General features: G+C 41.0%; 1 protein-coding gene across 1 annotated transcript in view; it reads left to right on the forward strand.

Annotated features, from left to right (window-relative positions):
- Window positions 1–25,088, forward strand: part of THOC2 (THO complex subunit 2) — a 251,420-nt gene that overhangs the window by 191,500 nt on the left and 34,832 nt on the right. The window contains exons 34-37 of the mRNA XM_073599433.1: window positions 8,143–8,280; window positions 9,335–9,401; window positions 10,263–10,411; window positions 19,012–19,088. Of these exons, the coding sequence (XP_073455534.1) occupies window positions 8,143–8,280; window positions 9,335–9,401; window positions 10,263–10,411; window positions 19,012–19,088 (431 nt within the window). The remainder of the gene's footprint in view (window positions 1–8,142; window positions 8,281–9,334; window positions 9,402–10,262; window positions 10,412–19,011; window positions 19,089–25,088) is intronic.

Raw genomic sequence — 25,088 nt, forward strand, 5'->3', positions numbered from 1 at the left:
ATGTAATAAAATATTTACAAAAATGTGAAGGGTGTACTCACTTTTGTGAGATACTGTATATACACCTTTTGACTGCTGCCTTGGCAGCTAAAGGGGGTAGGGACTGGGGACGGTAAAACCACAAATCTACCGCAGGCTTTTACCAACCCCCAACTTTACGCACTGCTGCTCCTCTGAAAAGCTATCCGACTGTGTTTGACAGGAGGTGAGGAGTCAATATGTTTCCTCCTCACCACCTGATTTAAACCCATGATTGCCATGCAATGCACACGACTGCAACACGGTAGTACAGCAATTAGAGGTTTAAATCAGGTGTGAGGAGGCAACACTGTGCCCGCTGATCTTTGACATCTCCCATGTTATTCAGGTAGATCTCCACCTCTTCAAGGTTGCCTACCCCTGCGATTGATCAGCTGATACACATTTTTGTGGCCAAGTACACCTAAAGTGCAGCATTGTTGTAAAATCAATCACACAGGCATTCCGTACACCAACTGTGTGCAGAACTCCTTTAGGGCATGTTATGATAGGCGGAAGAAACCGGATTTATATATAAAGCAGTATTTTGTATCCCAAATGTCAAAAAGAAAACACAGAACATGCACACCGGTAGACCAGTCCGATGATATGACAGATCAGCTTCAGCTCATCTCCTTTCCAGATTATGCCCCTCTAAAGCGTTTGACCTGCTCACTGGCTTAATCATAGAGGACCTCTGAATGTACAATGTCACAATCTCCTTTAGATTTACCAGAAACTGTATAGTGCAAGCATCTACTTTGTTTAACCCCTTAGTGACTGAGGGTAAAACAAATGTTGATGCCTGAACACAATTTTCCAACTTTGACATGCATTAGTAAAGCTGTACATGTAATTGCAACTACTTTGTGTATCCAGGTGGATTGTACCTTGTTTTTTTGGGGTTTTTTTCAGGACAAATTGGGCTTTCTTTTGGTGGTAAATGGTAACTGATATCTCCTGATATATATTTTTTTTAGTTGTCAAAGGAAAACTGAAACTGGCCCAGAATAGTAAAAAACTTTTTTTTTTGAAATGTAGCTCTTTATTACTTGCTATTACTATAACCATGTGGGGAGGAGCCTGTGCTAACGTCACCGTGTACGCTGGAGTCGGCACTAGCGATGTAGTCTTACAGTTTGTTTTGTTAGGTGCCTTTTTTGTGATGCATATTAAGTAGATTTACAGCTTTTTCAGCCAATAAACCTAGCGGTTTTTCACTATTGGAGACCTGTAATTTGTTTCTCTTGCTGGGCTGTCATTTTTTTGAAGCGAAAGAGAGAGAGAGATAGTAGAGTCTCCAGCTGATGTGCTTTATGGTTCCCTGCGATGAATGATCCATTACTACAAGGTCCATGCAACTTTGAGTATTGATAGACCACCCATACTTGGGGTTTTTTTTTTCGGTAAGAGGCTCTGTGTAATAAGGTGGTGGCACTTCAAACAATATTTTCATGGATGAATCTTGAGGATATTGTTTTACTCCCAATGTATAAGGGCGATTAACCTATTCACTTTATCACTAGTGGTGATTGTTAGCTTTATTTAAGTTATGTGCAATCGTGAGCACTGCCTTTATTGTATAACAGAGCGCAACAGTATTGTACAGTGGGGACGAAAAGTATTCAGACCCCCTTACATTTTTCACTCTTTGTTATTTTGCCAAAATCATTTAAGTTCATTTTTTTCCTCATTAATGTACACACAGCACCCCATATTGACAGAAAAACACGGAATTGTTGACATTTTTGCAGACTTAATTAAAAAAAAAAAAAAAAACTGAAATATCACATGGTCCTAAGTATTCAGACCCTTTGCTGTGACACTCATATATTTAACTCAGGTGCTGTCTGTTTTTTCTGATCATCCTTAAAATGGTTCTACACCTTCATTTGAGTCCAGCTGTGTTTGACTATACTGATTGGACTTGATTAGGAAAGCCACACACCTGTCTATATAAGACCTTACAGCTCACAGTGCATGTCAGAGCAAATGAGAATCATGAGGTCAAAGGAACTGCCTGAAGAGCTCAGAGAAAAAATTGTGGCATGGAAGAGATCTGGCCAAGGTTACCAAAAAATCTCTGCTGCACTTAAGGTTCCTAAGAGCACAGTGGCCTCTATAATCCTTAAATGGAAGATGTTTGGGACTACCAGAACCCTTCCTAGAGCTGGCCGTCCGGCCGAACTGAGCTATCAGGGGGGAAGAGCCTTGGTGAGAGAGGTAAAGAAGAACCCAAAGATCACTGTGGCTGAACTCCAGAGATGCAGTCGGGACATGGGAGAAAGTTGTAGAAAGTCATCCTTGACTGCAGCCCTCCACCAGTCGGGGCTTTATGGCAGAGTGGCCTGACGGAAGCCTCTCCTTAATGCAAGACACATGAAAGCCCGCATGGAGTTTGCTAAAAAACACCCGAAGGACTCCAAGATGGTGAGAAATAAGATTCTATGGTCTGATGAGACCAAGATAGAACTTTTTGGCCTTAATTCTAAGCGGTATGTGTGGAGAAAACCAGGCGCTGCTCATCACCTGTCCAATACAGTCCCAACAGTGAACCATGGTGGTGGCAGCATCATGCTGTGGGGGTGTTTTTCAGCTGCAGGGACAGGACGACTGGTTGCATTTGAGGAAAAGATGAATGTGGCCAAGTACAGGGATATCCTGGACGAAAACCTTCTCCAGAGTGCTCAGGACCTCAGACTGGGCCGAAGGTTTACATTCCAACTAGACAATGACCCTAAGCACACAGCTAAAATAACGAAGGAGTGGCTTCACTACAATTCCGTGACTGTTCTTGAATGGCCCAGCCAGAGCCCTGACTTAAACCCAATTGAGCATCTCTGGAAAGACCTAAAAATGGCTGTCCACCAATGTTTACCATCCAACCTGATAGAACTGGAGAGGATCTGCAAGGAGGAATGGCAGAGGATCCCCAAATCCAGGTGTGAAAAACTTGTTGCATCTTTCCCAAAAAGACTCATGGCTGTATTAGATCAGAAGGGTGCTTCTACTAAATACTGAGCAAAGGGTCTGAATACTTAAGACCATGTGATATTTCAGTTTTTCTTTTTAAATAAATCTGCAAAAAATGTCAACAATTCTGTGTTTTTCTGTCAATATGGGGTGCTGTGTGTACATTATTGAGGAAAAAAAATGAACTTAAATGATTTTAGCAAATGGCTGCAATATAACAGAGTGAAAAATTTAAGGGGGTCTGAATACTTTCTGTCCCCACTGTATATAGGTATTACCATAACTTACCACCAGCGAACAACCCAAAAATAAATTCTGATCCTGGCGATCGCAGTGATACCACATATGTGTGGTGGTGTTGTTTTGTACCCGTAGTAGTGTCCAGAAACAATAGTGTACTTTTTTTTTTTTTTACTTTTTTAAAATCATACTCAAAATATGCTGACCCTGACTTTTATTACGAACACTAGCCCTGACACTGACCTAGATCAAACTTTGATCTAGCTATTTTTTTCTTATACACGGTTTACAGCAAGGAGAGAATGTATATTTACGTTCAGAAGAGAAATAAAACATGGCTGATCACTGAAAACATCATGGCTGAATGATCACTGAACGCCAATCTGAGGCTATTACAGCTATCAGGTGACAGGGCGTCCCAGGTACGCATATATGTATCCCCATGGATAAAGACCCACTTTATGTGATGCCGCATATATGTGTATTGTTGTCAAGATGGGGTTAATGTATGCAAGCCAATATGGGAAGATCTCCCCCCAGTGGGGTTTTTTCGCAGCAAAAATACAATTGGTTAGAAAAATAGTTAAAAAGAACTCTTTATTGCAAATTGGCAACGTAACATAGACACGGAGGCGTTTAAAATATGAGCTCTGGTCAGGGTATGTAACACCATTCAAAATTCTGCAAGAATATGTGGACATACAATAGTGCACAACATTATATCAAAATGTCTGATATGCAAATTTCCAATGCGTTTCGACCTACGTGGTCAAAGTCAGGGGATTGATTTGCTGTCAAAAAAAAAAAAAATATATATATATATATAGTTTACACTTATTAACATAATTTCGTAGCGTGTACAAAAACAGTTTTCTGTGTATTATCAAGAAAAAGTAGAATTTACTTTTTTGGCCAAGGAATCATAAATTCTACCAGGGTATGTTAAATTATGAGTGCAACTGTAGATGCAATTCAGAGGAGATATGTGGATTGCCATTGTCAACTTGGAACAGAGAAAGCTGTCAGAAAAGGCAGATAGCGACCAAGATTCAGAAATGTTTGTTAGTTCATGTGCTGCAAGTGGTGTTAAAGTGGAACTTTTCTGTGCAAAATAAAAATGGACAAACAGGCAGAATTTTTAATGCGGAATAGACATGCTTTGGCTCTTCTTTATTAAAGTTAACTACTTGTCAGTCCACCCCTGTACAGTGAGCTGGCACGCGTAGCCCACTGTAGAAATTCTGCAAGGCCAAAGCAGACTGAGCTGCTCCGTATGCATGGGATTGATGTCATATCGCTCAGGCCAAGGAAGGCAGATGGCCGCTGAAAGATGTCAGCGGCCAGTGGGGAGCTCCAGAGTACAGTTTCCCTTTATAACGAGGAGGGAGTGGACACAGCAATGTATGTTTACCCCTTCTTAACATGCAGGGGGCACTAACATAGCAATTGTTAAGTCTTATGACCTCTGTGGAATTTTTGCAGCACCCGCAGAGCATATTTTCAACTGTTGGAAAAAAGAAGAGATGAATTTGCAGGTTTGCATGCATGCACATTTTTTCCAAATATGTAGCTGAGACTGCATTGCAAAAAAATGAAAGCTAAGTTCTGCTTTAAAATACATCTTTATGTTCATTATTACTGCAGCCGTGTAAAATTTTAAGAGATGTATGGGCAAAACTTTTTTTGGTTATACTTTTCTTCTGGGTCATAGGAGTGCACTCACTTTTAATCTTCTATTACCCATAGTCAGCTTCTAGCGTGCTATCTCCCACTGTCAGCTGACATCACAGAGCCGCTCCAGGCTCTGGAAGGATCCAGACCATATTTTCAGGATCCACCCAGCTACCAGCAATTGACAGCAGGCTCTGGCCCTCAACTGCAGCTGAGAGTCAAAGCCAGCTGTGCCCATCCCCTTTCCAGCCTGGTACTAATGTGAGCACTGGAGGGGAGAGCGGAGGCTGACAGTCCCTGCTATCTGCTCAGAGAAGACCAAGAGCATAGTGATCAGCGGTCATGTGATCGCACAGTTCTCACTCTTGTTGATAAGTTGCAGCATCACACAGAGGTTAGTCTGTATGTGTTTTTTTTTTTTTTTTTGTATTCCTATACTTCTCTTTTAACATAGAGTGACAGCAGAAAACAAGACCGAGTGGTCCATCGAGTCTGCTCTATTTTTTTTATGTGTTTTTTTGTTTTTAACTTTTTTGTATATAGATCTAGGTTTGTCTATAGCATGTTTGAATCCATTTACTATTGACTGACTCATTATCTATGCTGGAAGTCTATTCCAAACATCAACTACTCTTTTGGTAAAATACTTTCTCATATTAGATTAGTACATATTTTGACTCCTTTTGTCCCATCGTGGTCCAAAAAAGAAAGTTATTACTCCTATATTCCAAAGCTTTTAACACCTATCATGTTTTTTATTGAAAGAATATTAAATACTCCACATATACATTCCTTTTTCTTTTTGTTTTTAATCTAAACTCGTATCAGACAAATTTTTTGCTACCAGACTAGGTGTGTGAAGCCATTCCGCCCAAATCTTTTGAAATGTTGCTAAAACTCCCCTACTTTGGCTGAGCTTAGGGTTACTATACTATATATACTGTTACTATACAGTCAGATTGTATATTCTTCTTTAGAGCTATCAGCAACTATTTATTGCATAGGCCTGCACAACTGGATACAAATTAGATTGTTCTGCTTTGTCCAATTTATATAGTTGAAGCTATAGAAAACTGGACAGATTGTACAGTCAGAATGTAATGCGTATGGTAACCCTTAAGCTAGCCATGCAGAATCAACAGCTTCACCCTTCCATGTTAAAAAAAAAAAAAAAAAGCATAGGTGGAGGAATCTGCACTGCTTTCTATTGTTTTCAAGCAGTTGGAGCACCTGCAGTTGCATAAATATTCAGTTACTGCATCTGATTGGATGCCGTTACTATTCAACTGATGATTTTGCACTTTGTTCCTTTTGATTTTTCATGTGAGTTTTATTGATCTGGGTGGTGCCAGCAATGCCACCCAGAGCTTAAATTTGTATCCAATTTAGCAGGCGTCAGCTGAAATTCTAGACAAGTGTGGTTAGCACTTGCTAGTATCCCAACAATTCTCTTCTCCCTCAGTTTCTCTCCCTAATGCACTAACAGGACCCCAGTGCTGATGGAAAGGGGCAGGGGAGCGGGACAAATAAGGATTTCTGTACAGGTGCCTGATGTCCTTCTTATAAATTGACATGGCCTCTATAGTACGCAAAGTTGTAATGCTGCACCATGAAAACCTGTGGCATTTTGTAACTAAAAGGCAGGCTTGATCAACCTGCTGGCTTGTTTACAATTTTTTTTTTTTGTGGCAATTTTTAGGCATTTTGCCAAGACACCACTGAAGTAGCCAGAAGGCTACCCAGGGTGCCACGGCACCTGGTTACCTACCTCCTCCATAAGCACAAATATGCATGTTTGTACAAAGAATGCCACTTGGCATCTGTATGCCCTTTAAAAAGCACTTGATAGAAAAATTATTTATTGTGTATGGTGCCTTAATTTTAGATGTCATTCGTTCATATACTATGTGTTCTGGTGCACTGCATTGCTAAGAAAATAGTCGTGGGCATTTTTTGAACCATTTGTGGTGTTGGCACCACAAATTGTGAATCATCTGCAAAGGAAACTGTCATTTAAAAAAAACAAAAATAGAAATGTTGCCATTGCTGAACCATAATTTTGAAAATGAGATGCCTGGCTTATCATGCTGGTCCAATGGATTTCATACTTTCATTTACTGATCCAGAACAAGTATGCAGTTTAGGAGATCAGACCACTTCAATGCCAAATGATGGCAAGGTAACCGGCATTTTCAAAAGGCCTACAATTTCACCCCCATATTTCTGGTTACAGATTTACCTTGAAAAGTGTAAGCTCAACTTTTATAGAAAAACTGTAAGGTGAACTCACACTGGATCCCCCCCCCCCCCCCCCCGGTCCCATGATCTCCCACTGAGACATCGGGTCGCCTCTTTACCTGTCCGGGGGGTTTGAAATCCCTGTGGGTTTCTCTCCTCTTCTCCAGTACCAATTAGAATGCCTCATATCCATACACGCTGAGAGGTATGTATAGGAGAGTAAGCCACAGGCCGATGAATCGGCGACCCGATGTCTCACAGTGGGTGAACGCGGGACTCCTGTATAGCGGGACTGGGGGGGGGGGGCGTGGGTCCAGTGTAAGTTCACCTTACAGATTTTTTGTAAAGGTGAACTTGCCATTTAAATGGATGACAGAACATAAAAGGAAAAGGATAATCCTGTAAGTAATGTCATGTCAGTGTGGTAAAAGGAGTTATGCGCAGGCTAGCAAGCAGTTGCAACATCAACACCTTTTTGTAGCTATAGTATTAATTCCAGCTTCTAAGTATTGGGTGTATTGCTTGTACTACACTAAGTGCTACTGGCGATGAGGTGCTACCCCAATTGGTTTGTTTACACGTGGGTTTTTTTGTACGCTTTGTTTTTCAAAACTTTATTAAAATATTTTTTTTTTAATCATGTGGTTAGGTATTGTGCTGGCATTCTTGACTTGACATCTTTGTGAGTTAAGTTTTCTTCCTGTCTCATTTAATTCCAAGTTTTTTTAACAAGCTTTCTCCATTAACTTATAAAGTAGTTCAGTGAAAAATTTTCAAGTTTTAAGATCAGCATCAAACTTCTCTCTGAACTCACAATGACTGCACTGCTATTGGAAAAACAAGAAGACATGAACACACAAATGGCTCTAATGACATTTATTTTTTTAGTTTTGGGTTTTAACAGATGGGCTGGACAAGAAAATAAATTTTTTTTCAGATGGATGTTTTGACTTGTGTGTCGTGTGTAAGGCTGTAATTTTGTAATGTCTTTTCATTTAACAGCACTACACAAACCACACTACACCACCAACATCCAAGAGCAAAGAGAAAGAGGTAGAGAAGAAAGAGATTGACAAAACAAGAGAGAGGTCTCGGGAAAGAGAGAAAAAGGAAGATAAAGAAAAGAAAGAAAGGAAAAGGGTTTGTGTAATTTTATTTTTGCTTTTATAATGTGAACACTAAGGCTACATTCACACTGGTGATTAGTACCTGTACGAATAGTAGCATCAGGAATTAGATTCCTGCTGTGGCTCTCAGCGGCAAGGTGCAGCCGCCGTCCCCCGTTCACTGGGACAGGTCGTTGGTGACTGCAGCCGTTCACGGCTCTCTGCGCAGCCAGCGTTTACCCACAGATGCACACAAAGCTGCGGCTGACAGAAACCTGTCATAGCTAACGGGGCCCGCAGCTGCACCTAGCCACTGCGAGCCACAGCAGGAATCCCTGATTCCTACCGCTACTGTTCTCACTGGCCCTAATCGCCGGTGTGAATGTAGCCTAAGACCCCTTTCACACTGGGGCGGTTTGCAGGCAGTATTGCGCTAAAAATACAGCGTGCAAACCGCCCCTAAACAGCTTCCGCTGTTCAGTGTGAAAGCCCGAGGGCTTTCACACTGAAGCGGTGCGCAGGCAGGGCAGTGAAAAAAGTCCTGCAAACCGCTTTTTTTGGAGCGGTGAAGGAGCGGTGTATTCACCGCTCCTTCACCGCTCCTGCCCATTGAAATCAATGGGACAGCGTGACTATACCGCGGCTATAGCCGCGCTGTACGAGGGATTTTAACCCTTTTTCGGCCGCCAGCGGGAGTTAAAACCGCCCCGCTAGCGGCCGAATACCGCTGCAAGAACGACGGTACAGCAGCGCTAAAAATAGCGCTGTTGTACCGCCGATGCCCCCACCGCCCCCAGTGTGAAAGGGGCCTAAGGGATCTATTAAAAAAGTTGCATATATATTTACACAGCTTTCACCCACGATGCACACATTTTTACATTGTATTCTTTTGGAAAATATGTGCAGAATGTGGTGCTGTCAGAGTTCCTGAGATGTACTGGAATTGACTTGCCCTACCAGCAGCTACCCAAAATGGAAATGTTAAATTTAGATGAACTCATTATATAAATTAATAGCACTAAACCCAGATATATATTTAAAAATATGCTTGCTATAATCTGCATTTTTCTCCTTTTTGTTCTGCAAAGGATCACTCAAATAATGAACGTGAAGTGACCCAAGACACGAAGAGACGCAAAGAAGAAAATGGAACAAGTGAGTGTAGTTCAATTTTGGGACTTTGTAGTATATTTGACCAGGATGAGCTACAATTCTTCCACAGCACTGCGGCCAATTCAAAATTGCACTAAGGATTTATGTTGCATGGCTTTCCTTTATTAAATTATTTTGATAAATATATGAAACAGCCCAGTGGTTGATTCTGTCACCAAGGAGGGCTGATGGCTTACGTACATATTGCAACAAATTCCACCAGCTTGCTGTCACAGGAGCAATATCTGCTGTAAAATGCAGTTTCACACATCTGTGAGAATTGCTGCACCATAGAATTTAGCTGTAGACACCTGGATTTTGCTTGCTTTCCTGTTTGCAGAGAATGGATATCTGCAAGTAAACAGCTGTTCAGAACATTTGTCTGATAAGACTGTTGGCTTTAGTGGAATAATACAATTTTGTAATTCAGGTGGTTTTAAAGGATAAAGGTTTATTTTTAGCTTATTGCATTTTCTACATTTAAGGTAAAAAACCTTTCATGCTCGATTCCCCCCAGCACTTTTTAAATACTCACCGGAGCCTGACCTCAATCCAGCATTTTGTCCAAGAGCAGCAGTGCTGCACTTTCTCTCTTTCCCCTCACAGGGACTGAGGCAGCAGCATTAGCCATTGGCTCAAAAAAGGCACACGGTCCAGTTGTTGTAAATACATTATATAAAGTCAAGCAGTTTGTCTAACTATAATCTAGTTTTATTCATCACATATTTGCAGTATAATTTTGTTTCAATTCCACATTTAAGTGAAACTACTTTTTAATGTCTTTAAATGCAAAGTATCAGCTTTTGGTGTCTGCAGTAGATTTTCTAAAGTGTAATTGATTTCTAATGCAAGCTGTTGTTTTAGGTGGCAATTCAAAACATAGTAAAAGTGAGAGTCCGTCAGATTCCCCACACTCAAATGAAAAAGACCGCAACAAATCAAAATCTTCAAATAAGGAAAAAGGGGAGCTTATGAAAGAAAAAATGGAAAAAAGTTCTTCTAGCAGCAAGAAGGTATATAAACTACTCCTTCCTCTATAGGAGATTGTGACTTCCATTTGTGCCTGCATTACTAAACTAAGCTGAACATATCATCATGCTGTTTTCCCTGTACAACTTAAGCTGAATGCTAGTTTTCTGAGGCAGTTACATAGTTACATAGTAGGTGAGGTTGAAAAAAGACACAAGTCCATCAAGTCCAACCTATGTGTGTGATTATGTGTCAGTATTACATTACATATCCCTGTATATTGCGGTCATTCAGGTGATTATCTAATAGTTTCTTGAAGCTATCAATGCTCCCCGCTGAGACCACCGCCTGTGGAAGGGAATTCCACATCCTTGCCGCTCTTACAGTAAAGAACCCTCTACGTAGTTTAAGGTTAAACCTCTTTTCTTCTAATTGTAATGAGTGGCCACGAGTCTTATTAAACTCTCTTCTGCGAAAAAGTTTTATCCCTATTGTGGGGTCACCAGTACAGTATTTGTAAATTGAAATCATATCCCCTCTCAAGCGTCTCTTCTCCAGAGAGAATAAGTTCAGTGCTCGCAACCTTTCCTCATAACTAAGATCCTCCAGACCCTTTATTAGCTTTGTTGCCCTTCTTTGTACTCGCTCCATTTCCAGTATGTCCCTCCTGAGGACTGGTGCCCAGAACTGGACAGCATACTCCAGGGGCGGGCGGACCAGAGTCTTGTAGAGCGGGAGAATTATCGTTTTATCTCTGCAGTTGATCCCCCTTTTAATGCATGCCAATATTCTGTTTGCTTTATTAGCAGCAGCTTGGCATTGCATGCCATTGCTGAGCCTATCATCCACTAGGACCCCCAGGTCCTTTTCCATCCTAGATTCCCCCAGAGGTTCTCCCCCCAGTGTATAGATTGCATTCATATTTTTGCCACCCAAATGCATTATTTTACATTTTTCTACATTGAACCTCATTTGCCATGTAGTCGCCCACCCCATTAATTTGTTCAGGTCTTTTTGCAAGATTTCCACATCCTGCGGAGAAGTTATTGCCCTGCTTAGCTTAGTATCGTCTGCAAATACAGAGATTGAACTGTTTATCCCATCCTCCAGGTCGTTTATGAACAAATTAAATAGGATTGGTCCCAGCACAGAACCCTGGGGAACCCCACTACCCACCCCTGACCATTCTGAGTACTCCCCATTTATCACCACCCTCTGAACACGCCCTTGTAGCCAGTTTTCAATCCATGTACTCACCCTATGGTCCATGCCAACGCACCTTATTTTGTACAGTAAACGTTTATGGGGAACTGTGTCAAATGCTTTTGCAAAATCCAGATACACCATGTCTACGGGCCTTCCTTTATCTAGATGGCAACTCACCTCCTCATAGAAGGTTAATAGATTGGTTTGGCAAGAACGATTCTTCATGAATCCATGCTGATTACTGCTAATGATATCATTCTTATTACTAAAATCTTGTATATAGTCCCTTATCATCCCCTCCAAGAGTTTACATACTATTGATGTTAGGCTAACTGGTCTGTAATTCCCAGGGATGTTTTTTGGGCCCTTTTTAAATATTGGTGCTACATTGGCTTTTCTCCAATCAGCTGGTACCATTCCAGTCAATAGACTGTCTTTCATATCTTATAAACACCGTGCACACAGATGCACTGTAAAGTGGAACTACACTGCATCTGAGCGCCACAAACCAAAAACACCATCTCATTTTAATTTTCAAAACAAGCTCCCCATCTATCCACATTTATATAAATAATATTGTCTGCGCTAAAAATTATAAAAAAAAACAATTGTTAACAAATATATCCCAATTGCTAAAAGGTGTATATATAATATAGAACTGTGCTACAAAATTCAATATATTAAAATCAAAAAAGTGCCAATAATACATAGAATAAATATAATCCTTTTGTGAGAATATCCCATAGAGTGCAACATGCAAAAAAGGAAAACAATATATGCATATTATTATAAATATAAAATCCAGGTGCCAATTGTGCAGCGATCAAGTGTCCACATCAAAAAAGTTCAGTTCATTGATAGTAAAACGTAAAGTGCAAGTATATAGTGTCCATAAAAAACAGTGTTCATCATGCTTCTCCTTAATGGTGTTCACAATACAGCATGCTCCAGTGCTCTCCTGTGACCCCCCACTTGTGCTTGCGCTCACCTCTGAGCGTGTGACACGGTAATTAAACGGTGTCTAAACACGCATTGGAGCCACTCCTGGGCTCATACAGGGTATGCTGGTGTGAACTCCAACCCTCTCAGATGACATCAAATGGTTTCACATAAAAAACAGAGCTCCATAGTGTGATACAGTTCAGGATTTATTAAAAGTATATTAAAACTTCCCTCTAGAAGGGTACTCACAATATACAGGTGCGTGAGTGCACCAGTCTTTCCAGAGTGTGGTGTATATAAACGCTCGTATGGCGTGCGGTGTGTTGTATCTCATCTTCTCCTATTGCTGACAGCTCCGTCCTACCCCTCCCCGACGCGTATTCGGCACAGGGATCACGTGCCTTCCTCTGGGGAATCTCGAGATCCCCCAGAGGAAGGCACATGATCCCTGTGCCGAATACGCGTCGGGGAGGGGTAGGACGGAGCTGTCAGCAATAGGAGCAGATGAGATACAACACACCGCACGCCATACGAGTGTTTATATACACATGTTCGGCACAGGGATCACGTTGTTTTTTTTATATAATTTTTAGCGCAGACACTATTATTTATATAATTTTGGTATATGCACGGAATGAAACGTGGTCAGTGTTTGCAGCTTGTCTATAATTGATTTACCTCCCAGAGGCATTAATCCATTTGTGGCTCGCAAGACCTTCACATAATTAGTCCCCATCTATCCACGTCTCCATGCTTTATTTCCCTGAGAAATCACTTTGAAAAGCACCCCTAGCATTTCTGGACGTCGCCATCTTGAGTAAGGACAGATGGTTCATGTAGCAGTTCTGGAATCCATGTGCCTTTTAGCTCAAGCATGCATGCAAAAGAAGGGGTGCTTAGCTGAGAGAACCCCTTCTTCCCTTCTGTGAAGACATCATTTGCCTAGGCCTGGAAACCAGGAAGTAACTGAAGAAATTACAAAAAAAATGTTTAAGGCCTCATGCACATTTAACCTTAAAAACCTGTTTTACTTTTTTTTTTTTTCCTGCCTCTAAATGCCCCTTAATTTTAAAGTGAGTGTCCATGCACCCATATGTATTACAGGAGTTTAAAGATGGGGCATTTAGAAGCAGAAAAAAAAGCCATGACTTGCATGTTAATGATAATGATTTATGATCATTAATGATAAGCATGTTTATACATGTTAATACATTCTAATGGACAGGAAAAATCATTATTCTGACCAATAGAATGCAATGACATCAAACGCATAAATGTGCACGCAAAAAAGCGGCTTTTACCAACAAAAAATTCTGCTGCTTTTCTCCTGTAGCATCTAAAAAATACAGTGTGCATGTGGCCTTAAACAAGTAGATATGATACTTTCCTATCTATTTAATAATGTTAACAGCAGAAGGATTTAAAATATTCAGTGTTGATTGAGAGAGTGATGTTCCTCTTTAACCTTTGCACCATTTCTCTTCAAGAATAACCAGTCATATACATAGGTATTTCGATTACAAACCCTGTTTTATGTTGTAGAACATGCAAGGAGTATTTGTGTGTAATGGAACATCGCAGTGAAAACAAAAATGGCATGATTTTATAATCATGTTTAAAACTTTAGATTTAAAAGAAACCTAGTTTAACTCATCACATTACTTTATTACATCCCTTCCATTTTACTTCTGAAATAGATCTCCTATGATCCCATTAACATTTATTTTTCATTTTTCAGCTGCAGGCATCATCCCGGTACTGGTTTTTAGAGCCGGCGATCGGCTTTCCTGGTATGACAACCGATGCGGCTAAAAGCCGCTTTGCTGTTATACCGGAGGAGCGGGAGGTGACTAATCGGCTGCCTCCGGCAGCTGGGGCAGGCTGGAACGAAGCCACAGGCGGCTTCAGTCCAGCCTCCTAATTGTAAACACGGAAGCAACGTCATGACGTCACTTACCGTTTACTCAGCTGCCAATGGCGCCGGTTTTAAAAAAAAATACACAGTATTTAGAATCGCCGTTTTCGGTGATCTGAATACTTTGAAGCGCAAGTGAAGGGTCTTTTAGACCCCCGATCCCTCCATAAAGAGTACCCGTCACCACTTATTACTATCACAAGGGATGTTTACATTCCTTGTGACAGCAATAAGTCATCAAAAATGTTTTTGTTTTTGTTTTTTTTTGTTTTTTAAACACAATTTATAAATATAAAAATAAATAAAATAAAGAAAAAAATTTTTTTTAAGCGCCTCCATCCCCGCAAGCTCGCACAGCAAAGAAAACGCATACGGAAGTCGCGCCCGCATATGTAAACTGTGTTCAAATCACACATGTGAGGTATCGCTGCGATCGTCAGAGCGAGAGCAATAATTCTAGCACTAGAACTCCTCTGTAACTCTAACCTGGTAACTGTAAAAAAAATTTAAAGCGTCGCCTATGGAAATTCTTAGGTACCGTAGTTTGTCGCCATTCCACGAGTGCGTGCAATTATAAAGCGTGACATGTTTGGTATCTATTTACTCAGCGTAACATCATCTTTCACATTATACAAAAAAATTGGGGTAACTTTACTGTTTGTTTTTTAAAATCCATGAAAGTGTCCCCTTTCCCAAAAAGTTGCGTTTAAAACACTGCTGCACAAATACTATGTGACATAAAATATTTCAACAATCGCCATTTTATTCTCTGAGAAGATTCGGGCAGTATGCCTGGCCCTCGAGGCCTGGACGCTCAAACTTCGGAATTGTACTGTCAGGATCCAATCTGACAGTGCCACAGCTGTGGCCTATATCATTCACCAAGGGGGCACGAGAAGTCGTGCGGCCCAGAAAGAGGTAAATCATATTCTATCTTGGGCAGAAAACAACATTCCTTGCTTATCAGAAATTTTCATGCCAGGGATAGAGAATCGGCAGGTGGACTACTTGAGTCGCCAACAATTGTTCCCCTCACCCCGACATCTTTCTGTCAATGCGCCAAAGATGAAGAGTTCCGGATGTAGATCTGTTTCCATCCAGTTTCAACAACAAGATCGACAACTTTGTGTCAAGGACAAGGGATCCGATGGCATACGGAACAGATGCCTTGGTTTTTTCCGTGGGATCAATTTTTCACTGATCTATGCGTTCCCTCCTGTTCTGCTGCTTCCGCGCCTTCTCGCAGGATCAAGCAAGAAGGGAAGGAGGTGATTCTTGTGGCCCCAGCGTGACCCAGGAGATTTTGGTTTGCTGAGATCGTAAAGATGGCGGTAGGGGACCCTTGGATCCTACCACTATGGCCAGACCTTCTCTCGCAAGGTCCGGTATTCCATCCTACCTTATAAACGCTAAATTTAGCGGTTTGGCTATTGAGACCCACATTCTGAAAGATCGTGGGCTGTTAGCTTCAGTAGTGTCTACTTTGGTTATTGCTAGGAGGCCGGCCTCCAGAGTCATATACTATAGAATCTGAAAGGCATATGTCTCCTGGTGTGAATCCAGGGGTTGGCACCCCCGGAAATATGTCATAGGTAGGATCCTTGAATTCCTACAGACAGGATTAGAAATGAAGCTGGCCTTGAGTAATATCAAAGGCCAGATGTCGCCCTTATCGGTCTTTCTTTTCAATGACTGCTTGCTTCTCACTCTCTGGTTCATTACCTTATTCAGGGGGTAGTGCGGATTAAATCCTCCAGTTTGGTCACCCCTGAACCCTGGGGCCTTAATTTTAGTCCTGTCGGCTTACAGAAGCAGCCTTTTGAGCCAATACAAGATATTCCCTTGGTCCTCTTGACGGGGGAAAAAATTATTTTCTTGGTTACCATATCTTCTGCAAGATGAGTATCAGAGTTGGCTGCTCGCTCTTGTAAAGAGCTATATTGGTTGTTCATAAGGATGAGGTTGTATTGCCGCCTCATCCAGAATTCCTACCGAAGGGTTTTCATTTAAACCAGGATATTGTTCTGCCTTCATTTTTTTCCAGAACCTCGTTTTCTATGGAAGAAAAGTCACCACATTCTCTTGATGTGGTGAGAGAGCGGTCAAGGTCTATTGAAAGTGACCGCTCAGATTTGTAAAACAGATGTTTTGTTTGTGTTGCCAGATGGTCCTAAAACAGGACAGTCAGCGTCAAAATTTACTATTTCTAAATGGATTTGTCAAGTGATCGTTCAAGCTTATGGTTTAAAGAGGAATTTCCTCCTTTTCATATTAAAGCGCACTCCACCAGGGCTGTTAGTGCTTCTTGGGAAGTGCATCACCAAGCCTCCATGGCTCTGATCTGCAAGGCCGCAACTTGGTCTTCAGTCCATACATTTACCAGATTCTATCAAGTAGATGTAAAGTGCATGAGGATATCTCTTGGTTCCCTACTTTGTTGTGTCTCCCTCCCTTCAGTTGGCATTGCTATGGAACATCCCACATAGGAACTACTATGGCTCTGTGTCCCGTGAGGTACGATAAGAAGATAGGATTTTTATAACAGCTTACCTGTAAAATCCTTTTCTTTGAAGTACATCACGGGACTCAGAGGTCCCTCCCTTCTTGGTATACACGTGTATTGCTTTGCTACAAAACTGAGGTACTCCCACCAGTGGGAGGGGTTACATAGGGAGTGCACTTTTTAATTTAGGGCGTGCCAGTGTCCATCACCTGAAGGTGGCCTATAACCCACATAGTAACTACTATGGCTCTGTGTCCCGTGATTTTTTTTATAATATATATTTTTCTGACATGTTGGGTGTTATATCTTTCACTTGGATGTTACAAGTTGCACTGAGTAAATACAGCTGGATAAAACTAACTGCGTCTGTCTAAATTTCAGGCTGCAAAGCAACAAAAAAGGGGGGTGATTCTTTTTAAATACCCATTGTATTTTCTTTTTATATATTTCAGCTAATTGTATAGTGCCAACGATTTACACAGCGATTTACTAAATATATATATATATATATATATATATATATATATATATATATATATATATATATATATATATTCGTAAGTTCACATCAGTCCCTGTTCTCAAGGATGTTACAAGCTGAGGTCCCCCAACTCACATTCATACATACACATAATAGGGCCAGTTTAGACAAGAGCCAATTAGCCTACCAGCACGTTTTTGGAGTTTGGGAGGAAAATGGAGCACTTGGAGGAAACCCGCACAGTGAGCACATGCAAACTCCCGACATGTAGTGCTGTGGTTGGGATTCAAACCAGCCCTAATGCTGTCAAAGAGCAAAAAAGTCCTGGACGGTCCAACACTGATACAACAAACACCTTTATTGTGTAAAATTAAAATCCAAAACAGTCAGTCCATACAATGCAGCGGTGTAGGGGCAATAGCTAACGCGTTTCACACCGTGGTCGGTGCTTAATCATAGCTATGATTAAGCGCCGACCCACCGTGTGAAACGCATTAGCTAATGCCCCTACACCTCTGCCTTGTATGGACTGACTGTTTTGGATTTTATTTTTACACAATAAAGGTATATCGGTGTGCGGCCGTCCAGGACTTTTTTGCTCTTTGATCCATTGCAGAGCCTGCACTTGCTTGCTCCAACAGAGGGCGTGTGTTTCACTGAACTTCTGCCTACAGCGGCATCCTTCTTCCTAGTGCTGTCAGTCGGAAGTACTAACCACTTATCCAGTTTGCTGCCCATCCCCCCCCCCCCCCCCGCCCCTTATTGGGTATTCTTTGCAAAGTGAAGCTTCATTACATTCACTAAGGTCTAGGGAAAATGAGTAGAACTGCACTTGCAAAGTGCACCGTCTTTTTGCCTTTAGGAAATCAACCCCACTGTATCATGACATTGCAATATCAAATATCAGAGCATCATAAATAAAAGTGTTGCAAACGGTATAAAGCTTTGCTAAGCACTAGTTGTTGTTTTACAGTTTGGGGTAAAATGACCCTTTCAGCACAGGGTCACTTGTATGGAATTCTATACCTGCTAAAAGTAGAGTCCCATACTTGCCTTTCCAGTAGCCTGTTAGTTGAAATGCCACCTCTTTGCAGCTTGCCAGCCACTTCAGGTATCATGTAGTGTAATGATACATGAGTCGGTGCGAGAAACCACAGTATGTAAGTCCAGGTAGGTATTTTGCACACCAAAAAGTGTGAAATGCATTTACCTTCCGGCAAGAAGTGAACAGGCAGCCAGAAAGATAGGTATAGTGACTCTACTTTTGACAAGTATGTAATTCTATGCTAGTGAACCTGTGCTGTCAGCTTAACTTTAATACAGGACTTAGCAGAGGTAAAGAGGACTCTCTTGTATTATCTCACAGAAGGTGTGGGGAGGTGCATGGTTCTCCTCATTAACTCCAGGGGACTGAGGCATGAGTTTTTCTTTAGTTCCAAGCTCATGAGTTTCACTTGGTGGAAATTTTAGATTAATATATATTATATAATATATAATAATATTAATAATATTATATTCATAATACTGCTAGTTCTGTTCAGCTTCCAGATCAAAGTATGATTAAAGCAAATAATAATCTTTTATTTCTTCCTAATAGGAATCTAGACATGACAAGGAAAAATCTGAGAAAAAGGAAAAACGTGAGAGCGCAGGAGGAAAGGAGGAAAAAAAACAATATCCTTTCATGTTAATGACTCTGGATGCAGCTGGGCTCACAAACTGAGACCATGTTCCATTGATTTACCCAAAGTTCAATTGTTCATTAGTATGTGTGTGGGGGATATGGATCATTTCACCTGTCTTGACTGGAAAGCAACATACAAAGCATTTTTTGTTGTTTATTGCAAATAGAACATTTTTCATTTTTTTGGAACTGAGTTGCCAGGAAATTGATAAATGTCTAACCCCAAGGATGTGTGTAGCAATTCCAGTCAAGTGTGTAGAGCACAAACCAAAATCAATCAAACCTATTTTCTGCAGTGTTTGCACCAGCCCTACCACAGATTTGATCTTTGTAATTGCAACTACCTTATATACAAGGATGCTGGATTTGCTTTTGTTATAAATTATGAGTGTGTAAAGTGCCAGTATGCCGAAAGTGGGCTATTTATTTTTGGGAATAATGTGACAGCTTTAAGCATGGTTTGAAATAATTTGCAAATAAATTAGGGAAGAGATACAGAAATGTTTAGTTTACTGATTTTTTTTTTTTTTTTTTTTTTTTTTTTTTTACTTTGTAGTCTAGTGTGAAAAATTAAGTACCCTCCCTGACTCCATTCCTGACCTGAGTATTCTCAGAAGATAAAGAAAATCGCTAGCTAGATTTTTCTGTCCCGTCTTTCTTTCTAATGCAGGAAAAAAAAAATCCCACTTCACAGGCCAAACATAGATGGTCAATTGATACAAACATTTATATAGTTGGAAAATGTTTTATTATAAGAAAGATCTTCAGTGACTGGATCATGCAAACATGACTGGCTGTTATCTGAGATCTGTAGGTATCATATTTGAGAGAATACTTGGTATAGCTTGTGACTGTGTTTTTTGCCTATCTATAACTATTCTAAGATCTTTGATCATTACTACCTCTTCTGAACTGAATGATAGGAGTTTATTGTAGACACCTGTTCTGTTCTTTTCCAAAACAACTAGCCCTTCTCAGCAAAGCCCTTTGCTCTCCTGTTGAAATTTACAAGCTGATGGCAGAGCAGGGCTATAGACAAACATCTATCCTCCAGATCTTTTACCAAAGCACTTGGAGTGACACTGTTTTCCTATTACCTTCACACATTTCTCAGTAGCCAGCATTTCAAAAGGTGAGGAAGGCTTGCATTGACCCAGGAAACACCTAATCCTGGAAAGTGGTGCTTAAAGTGGTTCTGAAGCCTTAAGGTTTTTCTCCCTAATGCATTCTATGCATTAAGGTGAAGAACCTTTTGTGCTGCAAAATCCACCCCAGCCCCCTTATTCTTACCTGAGCCCGATCCAGCGATGTGCATGAGAGCATTGGCTCCTGCTGCTGTCAATCAAATTCTTTGGCTGGAGGGGCCGAGCTGCCCTCTGTGTCAATAGACTCAGACATGGGGGCTCGGGAGTGAGCATGCATGGGTGCCCCCATGGAAAGCAGCTTTTCATGGGGGCATTAGCCGAAGAGGAGGAGCCTGGAGCCATTGCACAAAGCAGGCAAGTATGACATGTTTGGTATTTTACTAAAAAAATAAATGAAGCTTTAATGTTGCATTAAAACAAATGTATTATATAAATTATAGCATAGAATCCAGTGCAAAAGCACTGTGCAAATCCAATAATATAGCAGTGCTCCTGTCAGTCCATTAAAACATGACCGTCATTTATACGTTTGATCATAGAAGTAACAGATGGATGACGCTTGGCGAATAAAAATCTATAAGCAGACGGTGGTCCTAGTAGATGTTATAAGCGTGCACCATACACAAAGAGTCACACCGCGTTAGTCACACTCCCCTAGGGGTTTAAACTCACCAGAAAGCAGTAAATCGCAAGCCTTGAAACAATCATAGTAAAGTCATCCAAAATATAGGGCTGCAAGTCACTCCATAGATAATGGATCATAAAAGAAAATGATTCCACATAACATGATCCTGTTTAACAATTTATTGCAAACCCGACCCCTTTGGATTGCACCTACAAACTAAAAAAATCAATGAGCAAGTAAATATGAAAACATAGTCATCAGTCCGCTGGTATAGGGAACAGCCAGTATAGGTTAAACAGCCGCATTGATTCCTCTTGGTTGTGTCTCCCAGACTGTGACACGCACACGTTGCTTCTGGTCACGGTAAGGTCACGCCCAAAAGTATTGTTTGCATGGAATAGACCGTGTAGATCACTATAAATGGCTCTCCTGGAATATGGGCTTTTAAATATTTTCTGGAAAAATCCTTTTCATATAGTCCCTTCTCATATTAGCTACAAAGCTAGCTAGAATGGTAGTTGGATTTAAATTGGGCCACATCATCTTGTCATGCTTGCAGTCCTCATCGGTTAGAATTGTCTATTTCATGAAAGGGGCAAATTTCCAAAACATTTCTTGGCACAAATTTCTTAGATGTAGGGCATTTACCATTATTATGTGAAAAAAAATATTTGACAGATACAGTACATAGCCTTGAGAGAGCAATCAATGGCTTAAAGGATGACTTCACATTTGAAGCATGAGATTATACTTACCTCTGGCCCAATTTTTCCTTTTTTGTGGTCCTGGCTGGTTCCTATTAACCCCTTGACCCCCAGGCCAGTTCTGACACTTCTCACATACATATAAAAATCAGCACGTTTTAGCTAGAAAATTATTTAGATCCCACATACATTATACAGTGGGAAAAATATTTGATCCCCTGAAGATTTCAAATTCTATAAATTGAAGTGTTTGTAACCTTACACTGCTTGCCAGCTGCCAGCCCCTCTTTTTTTGTATCCGGCTGTAACATGCAGTATACATGTTTGTGGAAAACTAAGCCTCTAAATACCATTTTTGCAGATATCTTCAGGCTGGTCACGTGACTTCCGGCCGCTCTTCTAATCCGATCCAGGACTACAGCGGGAGGGGCCAAGATCTTCCGCTGATGTCAGCCGGGAGGTCACGTGACCGCTGTGCTGGCCGCTCGGCTCCTCCCGCTGTACCCTTTAGATTGGGGCGGAGAGCGACCAGGAGTCACGTGACCGGTCTGAAGATATCTGCAAAAATGGTATTTAGACACTTTTTTTTTTTACACAAACAATTACACTGCATGTTATAGGTGGATAAGAGAGGGGCTGGCAGTACATTTATTAAATGTTTAAAATACTAATGGCGGCGGGAGGGGAGGGGCAGTTCAAACACATACACAGAGCTGACATGCAAGGAGAGGAAGTGGGATAGAGGACAAGAGAGAGCAGATGACAGTGGTGCATAAACTGACCACGGTGACAGGGCTCAGCAGCCATGATATACCGTGGTCCGTTTACAGGGGGAGGGCAAAAACTGTCAGGATCTGCCAGGTTTTTCATGTGTTACAGAGGGCCAAATTACACAGCGCAAGCACTGTGCTGTATAACCACTGAACTGCAGTTCAGTGAGTAAAAAGTATTTTAACCCCAACAAAACATGACTTGGTACTTAGTGAGAAACCCTTGTTGGCAAGCACAGAGGTAAGACATTTCTTGTAGCTGTTGACCAGGTTTGCACACCTCTCACTAGAGATTTTGGTCCACTCTTCTTCTCTAAATCCTTAAGGTTTCTTGTCTGTCAATTGGCAATTCAAAATTTCAGCTCTTTCCATACATTTTCTATAGGATTAAGGTCTGGAGACTGACTAGACCACTCCATGACCTTAATGTGCTTCTTCTTGAGCCACTCCTTTGTTGCCTTGACAGTATGTTTTGGGTCATTGTCATGCTGGAAGACCCATCCAGGACCCTTCTTCAGTGTTTTGGCTGAGGGAGGAAGGTTCTTGTCCAAGATTTTCCAATACATGACCTGTCCTTAATCCTATAGAAAATGATATGGAGGGAGCTGAAACTTCAAGTTGCCAAGCGACAACCAAGAAACCTTAAGGATTTAGAGAAGAAATGTAAAAAAGCGTGGACCAAAATCCCTCCCTGACGTGTGCAAACCTAGTCACTAACTACAATTAATGTCTTATCTCTGTGCTTGCCAACAAGGGTTTCTCCACCAAGTGCTAAGTCATGTTCTGCTTGGGGATCAAATACTATTTTCACTCGCTGAACTGCAACTCAATTTATAACATTTGTTTTTGTGTTTTTTTTCTGGATTTTTGGTTGATATTCTGTCTTTATAATTTAAAATACACCTATGATAAAAAAAATTCTAGACCCTTAATTTCTTTGTAAGATGGCAAGCTTACAAAATCTACAGGGCATCAAATAATACATTTCACCACTGTATATTATTTTAAGCAGACGCCCTGGGGAATAAAATGGTTGATGTTGCTGTTTTTTATGCTGCATATTTGCGTAGCGGTTTATCAGACGCAGTTATCAGGGAAAAAGTGATTGAGAGGCTGGATAAAATGCCTCCTGAAAGAAACTTATTCCGGATCATGGTTGTAGCTTCAACCATTTCACAAAAGTGCACCCAAGGTAGTGGAAAAATGGACTTTGTAGGCACCAATCCTAAAAATCAATATGAATATTTTATTATACAAAAAATACAAAAAAAACAAAAACATAGACATTTTAAAAACATTGCAGTACATAGCAAAGCAATAGCTGGTACTCTCTCACACAGATTGAAGCATACAGAGGGGTATCCCTCAAAACAGGGGAAAAAAACCATAACCCTCTATTCAGCATATAAGACATCAAACTAGTGTAGCTCTACATGTTTCGCAATTAAATGCTTCTTCAGGAGCCAGTTTGAGTCACCTGTAGTGGGAAAAGAGAGAGAGAGGACAAACACCAAAATAATACACAATATTAATATTCACTTTAAGTTCTGTTAATTGCGTCTCAATTAGTATCCATGAACACCAAGAGGGAGCCAACCGGTGGACCAGGCAGCCAACAAGCATAAAGTGACAAACAATCACATGTGGGGACGTGTCCGGTAGAAGAGCCATAAAAGATGTAACACCCGGGACAGCGATAGAGTGAAAAGTCCCGGCTACCAAGGAAGATTCGCATTATCTCGGGTGCACTGCACTTGTGAGGGTGGGGAATTTATTAATGGATAACTTGACTAAAGGTTTAGTTCTTTTGCGCTAATAAAGCTACCAGGGAAATTATTTTAGGTGATTCCACCAAGCATTAACCTATATTTCTTTATCGTACGTCATGGGACACAGAGCCTTAAGTAATAACTTAATGGGTATATAGGCACCTTCAGGTGATGGATACTGGTATACCCAATCCAGGAAGTTCACTCCCTGTATAACCCCTCCGCCTTCCAGGAGCACATCAGTTTTTTCGCCAGTGTCTAAGGTGTTGGTCACGAGTGAAGATGTGCTCTGAGGAGCTCCAGGAGGGATCCATGCTGGATTTAAATAGCCTCCACAGACCGGATCCATCCAAAGTGCCACTGATGTCAAAGTGGATGGTACCCGGGCCTCGTATCCAAAGCACAAGGTTTTGCCTGTAATGCCTCTCTTTGCAGGGCTGGACCCCGGGACCCAGGGCTTTGGTCATGCTACATTACCTAAAAGCTTTTCCTGGCAGGGTGCTTTTTACAGGTCAAAGGGAGTGTGTGACGGATCCTGTTCCACACTCCACTGAGTGCCTCCGTCAATAACACCGCTTACTCCAGTATGACCATCAGACAGATATAATATTATAGCTGCAGTAAATACAAGTCTAGTCGATAATAGCTTGTAGAATCTTGACTGCTTTATTGGACAGAACACAGCCTTTTTATACACATTTAACACAAGGGGTTAGATAACGAGGTAGGGCTGAATCATGGACACTCCCCCCTCCCCTCTAGCAAAAACTTAAAAGACAATAATATAATTAACATGTTAATTAACACAACACTTAAGGCAGACCTGGTGACCAGACAGTTCGTCTCTGCAGGTTAATGTGATCAGCTCTTTCAAGAATCATGTATTGGGCAAGTTAAAAAAAAATAAAAGATTAATATAGAAATACCAAATAACAGGGTGAATGTGGACAGAAAAAGGTCCTTGCAGCCAGTGTCCG

Source organism: Aquarana catesbeiana, linkage group LG09 (assembly GCF_042186555.1).
Source record: "Aquarana catesbeiana isolate 2022-GZ linkage group LG09, ASM4218655v1, whole genome shotgun sequence".
NCBI classification, from domain to species: domain Eukaryota; kingdom Metazoa; phylum Chordata; class Amphibia; order Anura; family Ranidae; genus Aquarana; species Aquarana catesbeiana.